Raw genomic sequence first — 11,824 nt, 5'->3', positions numbered from 1 at the left:
ACCAGCTCCTGTCCTGGGAAATGACCTGCACAGCCTTACAGCAAGGATGGGGATCCAGCAGTTACCACACAGAAACCAAGTAACAAAGTGGTTTAAAGTAAACCATCTGTGGTGGGTAGGGTAAGGTGTTCAAGTTGCAGGGAATTGTTAGTGATTTGTCTACAGCTCTAAAATCAGGAGATGCTCAAGATTTCCTTCCCAGCCCAAGACCAAACTCTACCTTTTAGAGTATCCACCTGTGGTTTTCTCTCTGTCTGAAGCAGCTTTTCCTGAATAGACTAAAATTTGCTGGATGAAGAATCACTTCTATTTGACTTTTCACATGAGTGACTTACATGAAGCTTGAAAATTTTTATCTTAAGAAATTAGAATTTTTTTTCTAAACAGTATTATTCTGATTTTATTTACAGCAAAAGCTATAATCCAGGACAAACCCAGTAAAACTAGTAGAATCAGTAGTGGAAATATTAAAACAAGTAGTAGTCCAGAGTTGTTCTGTACAGTGGGTTATCTGGAGAGTTTCAGAATCTTGTATGTCAACAGAAATGAAATATTAAAGTCTAATTATTGAGTAGGCCAAAGAAACAGCAAATGACAGAAGGCAGATCTGCAACAGCTCCTCTGAAACAGGCAACTCTGTTCCCCATGGGCAATGGGAAAGCGCATTCTGCTTGGTGCAGCAGGAGGATTAATTTTCCATGGGAAACAGAGAGCTTCGTGTCCCAGAGCTGAGGCTTTGGTCTGCAATAAAAAGACAGCACACTTAGGAAGAAAATCAGTGAAACATATCCCCCAGTTTTCTCAAGGAATAGAGCTTTTCTACTGTGTCAGCTCAGAAAGAGGAGACATGTCCCATGCTGGGGAATTTTTTCACTCGTACTAAAAGAAACTCAGGGGAGTGAAGTGTTCTCTCTGTCACCCGTCATGCACAACAGCCACTGCCAGCTTTCCTGGCTTGAGGAATGGGAGCGCCGTGGTGGATCTCTGGTGCCTTCTAATGGAGAGGAGGCACGGCTTATCCCTCTCCTCCAAGAGGTTCCTGCCACCAACCCATACACTCCTCCAGCACATAAACCCCACCACTACCCCAGCCTGGGCACGCCAGAAAAACCCCTGGGGTCTGCAAAGGTCAGAGGGGGCAAAGCCCCTAATGGCTGCCACTGAATTAAAATATAATTTTTATAAGTTTTATTCACCTTTACAGTTTTAACTATTCAGCTACCTATACTTTTGGTTCAACTATCAAACTAATTTTTTTCAATGGCTTAAAAAACAGAGAAGTTTTGCTATACTTATTCTATGCATTTTCTGGAACCATAAGTATTAAAGAAATTAAATTAAATTGAGCAGCCATAACTCAGCTGTAATCTTCCAGTAGACATTAACATTATGGTATGCTTGTAATGTGCTAGATTTCAATACCCATTGCTGGCATCTCCTGTGATTAAAGTGGGCTCACCTTCGCACACTGCCCACAGCTCCTACTGAATGAGAATTGTCTTGTAAGCTTTGCAGGCAGTTGCCAGTGCCAAAGTGTAGGAATTGGTATACATACTTAATCAAGGTTAAAACTCACTGCAGGCTGTGTAGGGGTGTGGACCACCCAGGGCTCCCCTCCTGCAGCAGGGGCTGTCCCATGATCAGGGATTAAGTGTTTTCTGGATGGGCAGATCTGTCCCTGGTGCCTTATCTCGTTCACAGTTTTCCTGGCCCCTGACTCAGCACAGATTATGGCATCTGCACCCACTCTGACACATGCTGTGAGGCGGCTGCTTCTGCAAATAGCTTGAACATCCTTTTCACAATGTAAACCACAGTGTCCCAGAACCTGCATTTTTAAACACACCAATCCCAGCAAGATTTCTGTAGAGTCTGAGCTCCATTTCAGAGAACACAGAGGAATGTCTTTTCCTGGCTGCAGGATGTGAAGCACTAGGATTCCTCAGCTAGGGGTCACTAGAATTTAAGGCAGGACAGGACTTCAGAATCCAAAGTGACAGCTCTCCTCCAGCAAGCTGGGTTGTTAATAGTGGCTAACAGCTCTCATTGCAGAGAAATGGAACTCATTAGTTAACACTGGTTCATTGTCACACAAGGTGTCAATAGGTGGCTGGATGTAGAAGCGTTCCTCCTGCTTCTTTTCACTAGTATGTATCAAAATCTCTCCCACTGGGACAGGATCCCTGTGTCCATTGTTCACTCCCATCAGCATTCCAGGCTTCTTGTGTGCACCTCAAACAGATGCTCTTCCCCAGCATTTGGACTGGTTCAGTCCCAGGGCTGGATGCAGTACAGATAAAGCTAATCAATATCCATGTGCAGCCTTTCCCCAGGCATATCTGATTTTTAAAAGATTTCTTCAAATTCTTAGAATGAAAAGGCTTTTAGTGTGCATGTTGGCAAGAGAGAGGCCAAGCTTGCAGGCAAGATTTTCCTATACATCAATATCATAGACATGTACTTCATTAGTGAATTTCCATCCTTAAAGCAAGAACTGGTGTACCAAGAGAAAAACTCCAAAAATTACAGGGGAGGTCTGAATGTCCAGAGAGAAATTTCACAAATTAAGTTAGCAATAAACCTTAAAAACCAGAACAACTTTCTTTAAATATCCATCTCCATCATATGAAAAGAAGGCTCAGTTACTACAGGATTTTCCCAGCCTGGTGTCTGCAACAGTGCAGTGTTTGTGCTCTGGAAGTCCAGCAGTACCAAGGGCTAAGAAATCCTGTCTGCTACTGCCAGCACTTCCAGTGCAAAGCAGGAATAAACCATTCCCGGTGTCAGTGTGAGAACCACAGTGGTGAGAATAGGAACAAATCCTGCCAGAGACTGATGGGCAAAAAATATATTGATCAGCAATGTTTATGAGAGTGAAGATGTGAGACAGAGCCCTGCAAACTGCCCAGATATTAGACTCACTGTCACTCTTATCAAAGCTGCTGCCCAAGCTGCAGGAAGCACCACAGAGCCTCTGGAAAATGGTCATCTCCTCATTGCCTAGATGCAGAGTTTAATCCTCACCCTCCCCCTTTCATACCCTTAAAGTTCTATCTTTTCCTTGTATTCGCCTTGAATAACCCAATAAAGCTCACTCTTGACTTTGTACCTATTATGTATTCCAGGTTAATACATTATTTTGATACATACCTGTATTAATACAAAAAACATAAGTAAAATCAGACAGAGATCTCACAAAGACATCCAGTTAGGCTACAGCATATCCCATATTGCTTGGTCATATGCCCTACTGGACATAGTCTCCCAACCTGTGTTTTCCTTTTCTTTCGTAGAGAAGTAACAAGTCTGTGTCTCTGTAGCAAGACCCCAGACTGAGCCCAGTATCACACTTGCCAATTGTGAAATACCTACATTTTCTGTTACACATTTCACCTGTGTGTGAAACAAATGAGATGAAATTGACTGTTCCTTGTGGCTTCATTTCCCTGCTTTCTTCATGCCTGGAAATTCTTTGAGATAAAATGTGTGTAGGATGAAAGGAAAAAAGTTGTCCTTTGAGGCAGTGGATTTTTTTGTGGAATACTGAAAACTGTGTCACACAAAGGGAAATTCTGCTGAGCTGTCAAGGAAACAAGGGGCATTGGTAGATGAAATCCTAATTTCTCTCAGAGTCTTAACACAGAGTATTGCTGCAGCAGCAAACACAGTTGAAAGCACTACAGCTTAATAATATGTCTTTCAGTAGAAATGTCTGTAGCAGTCTTTTAAAGCAGCTATAAGGCAATTGTGATTGCAGGCAGATTTTGAGGAAAGTGTTATAATGTATTGTAAAGCAGCTCCATGCTGCTTGGGTTCATTGCCAAGCAGTTCAGAACTACACTGACCACAAATGTGAAAAATAACTTCTTGTGGTAGTAGGAGCAGTTCTTTTTTCCTGTTTTACTCCTTCTTTAACTGTGCAGGAAATGACTGGGAGCATTAGTATTCTGACAGAGGGAGGCTGTGACAAAGACCATGACTTCAGGGCCTCCTGACTTCTGTGCTGCTGCCAGTGATGTGGAGGGGACTGACTCTGATGGCTCCACTTCCCAACAGCCCTGCCATGGCACGGAGAGAACAGAGGGTGATTCATAAGGCAGGCATGCTGCTCTTGGCTCTGCAGTGCTAGCTCTGCGCTTTGCATGGAACTATGACACCAGGTGAGCAGCTGTTTATCTTCATGCAGAGATTGCACCTTGTGTGTGCATGTGCATTCATTTAAAAAAGGACAAGCTATGTACCAATGTGATTGTATCTTCTTTCTGAATGTGTTTTCCTGGCAGGATTTGGAAGCCTCATGCAGGATGTGCTGTGGTGCTTCAGTCAAGTAAAAGGAGCTATAGATGCTGGGGTGGCAGAATGTAAGTTTATTTTTCTTTTTGTTGCTGTGACCAAAGATAACTTGTCGCATACATCTTGCCTAGCTGGTGTGCAGGGAGGTCTTTTGCGTGTTGTTGGGAGCTGCTGGGACAGAGCTAAGCCATGCTCCTCGGTTTCTGCCCTCGTTATGTACTTGTGCATCTGAAAGAGATGGGCCTCTTAAATTAGCTATTGATCCAAGAATTATTTGAGGGCATTATAGCTTAATCATAGCAATAGCCTTTGAAATAGATTTTCTTTTGGTTTTCAGCTGTTATTTAGAGCTTTTCAGGGAATAATGAGACAGCTTCTCCCACTATAACCTTTACCAGAATCAGTTCTGGAACTGAGATGGACTATTAGACATTCTCCTTATATTTTTTTGCGGTCCATGAAATGTGATGACCTTTTTAAAAGCACAGTCTTGTGAGACTAAGGGGACTGTGTCAGCCCAAGCCCCTGAGAGCAGAGCTCTGACTTCTCCTGGTGGGAATGAGGCTCTGCCTCGAGCACTGTCACCTGTCCTGCTTCAGTGGCAGTTCTGTTATGCTGCTTTTGCAGAAGAGGGTTTCAGTCTGTAATCTCTAGAGATTACATTGGGGCACATCACTCTGAAGAATATCTAATAATTTATTAAATCCCTAGAGGAAAACAGCAATATAGTGATTAAAGCCAAAATATTTTTTACTGATGTTTTGTTTTGTTGTTTTGGTTTTAAAATTATTTACAAGTGTTTTGAGCTTTTACTGTAGAATCTGCAGATCATTGTAACTGGTCAGGAGTACTTGTTTGCTACTTTAGGATTAATGAAATATTAGGTTGCATCTCGCACTCTCTATTCTTTTGTTAATGTAACCACTTACCAGCTGAGGGCTGTAAGCTTTATTTTTTTACCACTGGAGACTTAGTAGATGAACCTAGAGGCATGATGGCAGGAAAGGAGCCCTGCGATTTTTTCTTGGGGTAATCTGGCCTCACAGAACAGTAAAGGCTAATGAATAATACTTAAAAGCTGCATTCAGTAAAACTAGTAATTAAAAGGCCATGCCATTGGTGCATTCAATCTGAACAGGCACAAACAGCATGACCATGACTGAGGAGGAAGCTCACACAAGTGTTACATGTGGGATGGACTTTGGTTCTTGTGCTGGTTTGCGTTGGCGTGTGAGTGTACACGTGTATAGGTAGTAATGTGTGTACATGAATTAAGCCATAAATATGGTATTACAGATGCCTCACCTTCATCAGAAGTTTATCCATAAGTTGCCACTATTACTCTAGTCTTTGCAACACATTTTTGACCTTCAGAACTCTTGCTAATATCCAAGCATCCTGAACTTGCAGAATGTGATTTCTTTAGTGACTATGAAGCACACAGCTGTGCATGGTCAGGTGAGAAGAGATGTTACTTTTATTACAATGCTCTTTGAATGTAGTAGAGCCTACCTCCTTCAGCAGGATGGACTGTCATTCTGGCTTTGAAATTATATTTCAAATGTTGCCAACAATAATTCTGCCATTCATTTTGTGGTAGTTGTCTGCTCCTGTCCACACAGAAGCTGCACAAACAAATCTACATAAACTACCTCATTTTGTTCTTTCTTTGTTCCTTGCTTTGACTTGGAGTATGGTGTCACAGTCTGTGGTACTTGTCCCGATGAAACCAGGGGAGTAATGGATCCTTTAACTAAAGCAACTGTGGGAATGAACGAGCTCTCTTGTGCATAGATGGGAGGCCTGAGACATCTTTCAGCTGCTCAAACATTGATTTCAGTGTTAAATGTGAAGTACATGACGTTACTGACTGCCACTGTCATATCACAGTGCTTTGAACCACATTTCAGTACTGTCTAAAGCAAACAGGTTTTAGAGACCTTGCCTTATTCTGATAGATTGGCTATTAGGAGTCTACTGTAGAAAACGGGTTAGCGCGAACTTTAGAGGCGACACCTCCTCGAGGCTGCGGCGGTGCGGGGCGGCTCGCTCGGCTCCGGGGTGCGGCAGTGCCAGGACACGCGTCCGTCCCTCCGGCCCCGCTGGTCCCGGGATGCGGCCCCGGTGCGACGCGCCCTGCGCGGCCCCGGCGGCGGCTCCCGGCGGCCGCGGGGGCTGCGGCGGCCCGGGGCGGCCCGGGGCGGCCCGGGGCCCTGCGGATCCCTGCGGGGCCGGCCGCGGGGCGCCGGGCGGCTGCTGGCGGGCGGGACGGGCTTCGTCAGCGCTGCCGGCCGTGCCGCACCCGATGCGGCGGGGCCGGGCCGGGCCGGGCGAGCCGGGGCGCTCCGCTCCGCTGCGGCAGCAGCGGGGCCGGACAGCTCCGCGCGGGCCGGCGCTGCCGCTCTCCCCGCCGCTGTCGGTGCGGGGTCCGTGTCCGAGCGCGGTCCGGCGCGGAAGATGAAATGCTTCTCGCGGTACCTCCCGTACCTGTTCCGGCCGCACGGCGCGCTCCGCTCCGCCAGCTGCCACGCGGAAGGTACGCGGGGCGCGGGGGCGCGGGCGGGGCCGCCGGGAAACGCCGAGCCGCGGGGCCGGCGCGGCGGCTGCGGTGACGGGGCTGCAGGGCTCCAGGGCGTGTAGTTTGTAGATGTGGCCTTAAATGCATCCGGATATTCCCGAGGAAATGGAGCAATCCTGCCGCGCTCTGCCCGCCTCCGGCTAGCCGACCCCTCTCCCGCCGTCAGCAGAGCGCGTTTCCAGGTCTTGGCGAAACAGCTCTGCAGGAATTTGGGAAAAATAAAATGTTCTCAGCAGTGTTTCAACTTTGCATTTCCATCGTAGGAATGCAAAGTAGCGGGATGTGTTTGCCGAGACTTCCGTGGGACTCTCGCAGTGGAGAGCCCATTCTTGCGGACTCATCCCCGTGTGACGCGGTGCGGGAGCTGTCGGACGGGTCTGCGGATCATCCGCAGGCACCAAACAGCGCCGTGGGATTTACATTCCCGGCACTGCTGCTCCCCTTGTGGAACCACAGCGGTTTTCCTCATTTGCCCTAAACAAAATCAGTTAATGATGAAAACCATCACCCTGTCACCCAGTTTTCTGCAGACCCATCAGTCTGACCCAAGAGGAAAATCCAGGCGAACGCTGGAGGGATGTTTGCTGAGGGTGTGGAATGGAAGGAGCAAGCAAGGAGCACTTGGCAGTAGACGATGACACTCTAGGCTAAATTATTACAGCTACTCGGGTTGCTGTAGTTCAATCCAAGCAGACAGTATAAACTTTTTAAAATTTTCTCTGAAGCTCTAAGCAGATCAAATTATCCAAATAGATATGTGGCTCTGAACTTCTTTCTTTGAGAATTTTCCTGAAGATTTCTTTTGTTTTCATGTTGACTTTATCCAAAAGTACAGTTCCTTAAGATATCTTGAGCAAGTCACTTCTTGATTATTGTATGGGAACAAGTAACTCAGTGGAGCTGAGTGCTGTTTTAAGGGAGGTCATATGACAGGACTGAGAAAAAAAAGAAGAGTTAAAGAAATAATGTCACACTGGTGTGCTACTCATTCTTCTCCATAGCAAACGGTATAGAAAGAATGACATCTGAACAGCACTCTTTCTTAGGCCATGATTAGATGCATATGATAAACTTGAGGTAAAACTGAGGTCTGTAGAGGTTAAAGGACCCTGTTCCACCCTATTTCATTAGCAAAACCAAAAAGAGAGCTGCCTCCTGCCTGAAAAGGCAGTTTAATAAATAGTTTTTAAAACCCCAGTGGGGTAAATATTATGTATTTGGCAATGAATGTTTCTTTCAAGGCCCCGAAGAACGGCTGGCCCCGCGCCGAGGCTGCCTGGGCTGCAGCTGCCGGGACAGGGCAGGGACTGTCCGCGGCGAGGGCGAGCTCTGCCCGGGGCAGCCGCGCTCCGCCTGCCGCTGGGACACAGCGTCCTGCCCCGACCTCGGCGCCCCCGAGGGGCACAGCCCCGGGCAGCGCTGCCCGCTGGCTCGGTGCCGGCCTTGTGCCCGCCGGCACCGCCCGGCCGCGGCGAGCTCGGCCGGAGCAGAGGCAGAGGGAGCTCGCTGCCCGTGGGGGCTCTCCTCCCGCCAGCAGCCCAGGTCTGCCCTGCAGCGGCTGACACCGAATTCACATGTGATCTCCAGAAATTACAGGAGCTTCCAAATTACACGCTGCATGTCAAGAGAGCAGCACAGGTGAATTCTGATCCCTGCTGCTTGGTAAGTCACAGCAACTCCTCTGTCATCTTTTGAGTAGCTCCTGTGTCTTTTCCTCTTTGGAAGTTATGATGATTTCCAGAATATTTGTATAATAGTACCCTGGCTCACAAATGCTCCAAAGAGTGGAGCGATGCTGGCGTTTCAGTAGCCCTGAGGTAACTCTCTGTTTGTTTTCTCTGAAACCTTTTACAATTTTCTGTTTTTTCACATCTCTCAATTTGTGTCCAGGCTCTGAACCAGCATTTTAGGAGGTTCCAGTGGAGGTGACATGAAAGCTGGGATGTTGAGTTGCTTATGTTAGAGCTGATACTAAAACTTAGCTTAAAGATGCCCTTAAGCTAGACTGTTAGCTTTGTAGGGGTCTTTAAGATGAAAGCTCACCCAGAGGCACCTTAAAACTAAGCTCTTTACCTTAGGGGCACCTCTAGGCTAGGCTTTTGGCCTTTTAAATATTTTTGAGTGATGTATGTATAAAGCAATAATTATTTCCTCATATACTCCAGACAGCAGATTCCTCCGTGGATGACCACAGAAAGTGTGGTCAGGTTTCAGTGGGATCAGTAGGACAGGTCAGTTAACAACAAGAAGAAAGGTTCTGCTTGGGAACTGTTTCAAATGTGCCTCAAAACTCCTGGTGGCTGGTGCCGGCTTGGAAGTGGGATGGAGTGGTGAAGGGACCAGCTGGCTGGGGGCTGACAGGCTCCTCTGCTGCCCTCAGCCCTGCCACAGAGTACGCCTCTGTCCGTGTGCAGGAGAGCCCTGACACAAAATCATTCGCCTGGAGTGAACCTAACATAGTCAATTTTCTGGTTGGAGACTTTGCCTTTGTTTTTATGATGACTATTACACTTACCACCAGATTTTCAGTTTTGTTCTTGCTGTGTTGACCACAAGTGGGTTTATTTTCCTGGTGAGTCATTTCAGTGGTTCCAACCTGAGTTAATCCGGCACCAGCAGCTGTGAGCTTCATGGAAGTCCTTATGACTCTGGAGGGAAAACCACAGAAATTAAGTTTACAGCAATCCTAATTCTACAGGATGGTGTGTGAATTAGAGGAATGGTGTGGTTGTGAAAGCATGCAAATATGGTTTGGTGTAATTAATAGTCTATAATTACATGAAGAGGGGCCATTAGTGTAAGGCTGATGGAGGAGAACACCGAGTAAAGATTGAGCCTTCTACAATAATTACATATCCTGATTTAGCTATTTTGCAGTTTCTCATTCTGAATGCCACATCAACCCTTGCTTTTGAGTGAACATCAGACTGGCTCTAATTTCAGGTTTTACATTGATCAGGACATGCACCACATGCAAGACTCCCAACTGCCTGGTCAGTTCATTCCCTAATAGCAAATGAGGTTAATTCTGTATGGCCACAAAGAACTGGATTTTGGCTGGGGGAAAATGGCTAATTCCCTATCCCAAATACGAGGCCTAGTGTCAAACTGAAGCTGTGTGGAAATGATTTCTTCTCCCAGTGAGCTTAAGGCCTTGTTTCTGTGACACCCATTTCTTCCCTTTTATGTCTGCTTGCCTGAGGTGGGGGGATCCCAGAGCGTGGCCCCGTTGCTGTGGCAGGGCTTGGAGTGAGGTGCTGTGCACACACAGCAGGTGGCAGGTGCATTGTTGGGCTGCTTTAATCTGAGACATGATGAGCAGTGTCCTGACAGGACGTGGTGGGGAGCTCCCATGCCAGAGATGCTGTCAGAACATGATGGGATGCCCAAGCCTCAGGCTCAGGCTCAGGCACTGGTGTTCAGGCTCCACACTGGTGCAGGTGTGTCGGTTTTCTCTGTTGGGGATGATCAGTGCACTGTACTTTTGTTGTGGTGACTCAGGAGCTGGAATTACCTCTCCTTGGCTGCACTGATTGCATTTTCCTTGCACTTCTCCTTTTCTGCCCATATCAAGGTTTTTTACAAAAGATAACATTTTTTTGTCTGTTGTCACTCCGTGTACGAGCAGGTTCCATCCCCATGTGAACACTGGGCTATGAGCTGGGAGCTCATGTGAAAGCCAGATAAACAGGAACAGAGGTCTGTGATCCCACTGTGCTCTAATCAGTTCAGGATAGAATATTTTAATTCTTATGAGTGGGTGGCATTTCAAAATCTTTTAGTGCCACATAAAATTGCTTTGTGTCTCCAAGTGAACTCTGATAGTATAAACATTTTTATATTGAGGCCATGATCCCTCACATGATCTTACACTGCTGAAAGTTTACAGCCAGAAGTGATAAAACTCTGCTTAAATAGAAGTTTTTTTAAAGAAGGAAAAAGTAAAAATCCTGGTAGCTCCTAGGCGCAGACATGGCCTGATGTGGAGATCAGGTTTAATTATTTTAAAAGTCTGTGCTTTTCGCACCCATTTCCCACACTCATGACTTCATTTGTGCTTGTTCTCTAAAAGCTCTTGGGTAGAGAATGGGGTTGAATTTGGTTTGAGTCATGGGTGTGAAACTGAGCTGCTGTTTTAAACAAATTAATGCTCATGTTCCCCTGGGACCCTTCTGAGTGAGAGAGGAAGGTTTGCTGAAGGCATTGTTGGGATGTTCTCTTGGGGTGGGCTGTGGGTAAGGCCACAGGAGTTGTGTGGGGAACATGGGGTTGTCTTTGGTCAGACTTTGAGGGTGATAACCAGAACTGAGTGCTCTGTGCGCTTGCTAATGGGACCGAATGTCATGGGAGGAGTAAACTGGGATGAGTCTGTCCTTTAGGTTTTGCTTTTGAGCAATACTCTTTGTGCTGGTTGGCCAAGAAAGGGAAAATTCCTGAGCATGGAGTTCATTATAGAGAGAAGAGCTGAATATAGAGCAGGAGGTGATTCTGCTGAGGTTGGAGTCTTGAAAGTTTTTATTAAATGTACTTGAAGTGGTGGCTCTCGATTAACTCTGCCCTGAGGGGGTCATGAGAGATGCTTGTGGTTTGCTTAAATTACTCCTTGGGGGTGTTGTGTGTGATCTGTGCTGAAGCTTTGTCTCCAGGCCTCGAAGCTGCAGATTTTATCTTAAAAAACCAAATGAGATATTACTTGTTTGCAGGAGACAAACACCACCTGTGGGGAGATGTGAATACCAGCCTGGTCAGGGAGAGAGAAATGGCAATCTTTTCTCGCAGTGTCTTGTGAGAATTTTTAGGGAGTTGTAAGAATGTGATAACTTCTTGGTCTAAACAATCTGCAGGTGGTGTTTTTCCACCTTGCTTTTCTGTTCCTCTCCAGGACGGTGTGTGAGAAAGATGTTTTTATTAATTAACCAATCAAACAATGTTTCGTATCAGTCTATTTAAACC

At 46.4% G+C, this 11,824-nt stretch overlaps 1 protein-coding gene across 2 annotated transcripts in view; it reads left to right on the top strand.

Annotated features, from left to right (window-relative positions):
- Positions 1–4,021: 4,021 nt before the first annotated feature.
- PPP2R2B (protein phosphatase 2 regulatory subunit Bbeta) overlaps positions 4,022–11,824 on the top strand; it is a 60,662-nt gene continuing 52,859 nt past the window's right edge. Inside the window, exons 1-2 of one of the 2 annotated variants that reach the window (XM_021543084.4) lie at positions 4,022–4,160; positions 4,284–4,361. In XM_021543084.4, the coding sequence (XP_021398759.2) occupies positions 4,151–4,160; positions 4,284–4,361 (88 nt within the window). In that variant the 5' untranslated portion in view covers positions 4,022–4,150. Of the gene's footprint in view, positions 4,161–4,283; positions 4,362–6,698; positions 6,830–11,824 lie in introns of those variants that run through there. The other variant, XM_085591638.1, reaches the window with a different exon arrangement.

This window comes from Lonchura striata, chromosome 13 (assembly GCF_050655825.1).
Source record: "Lonchura striata isolate lonStrDom1 chromosome 13, ASM5065582v1, whole genome shotgun sequence".
In the NCBI taxonomy this organism is placed as follows: Eukaryota; Metazoa; Chordata; class Aves; order Passeriformes; family Estrildidae; genus Lonchura; species Lonchura striata.
This window is presented reverse-complemented; position numbering and strand designations above follow the sequence as displayed.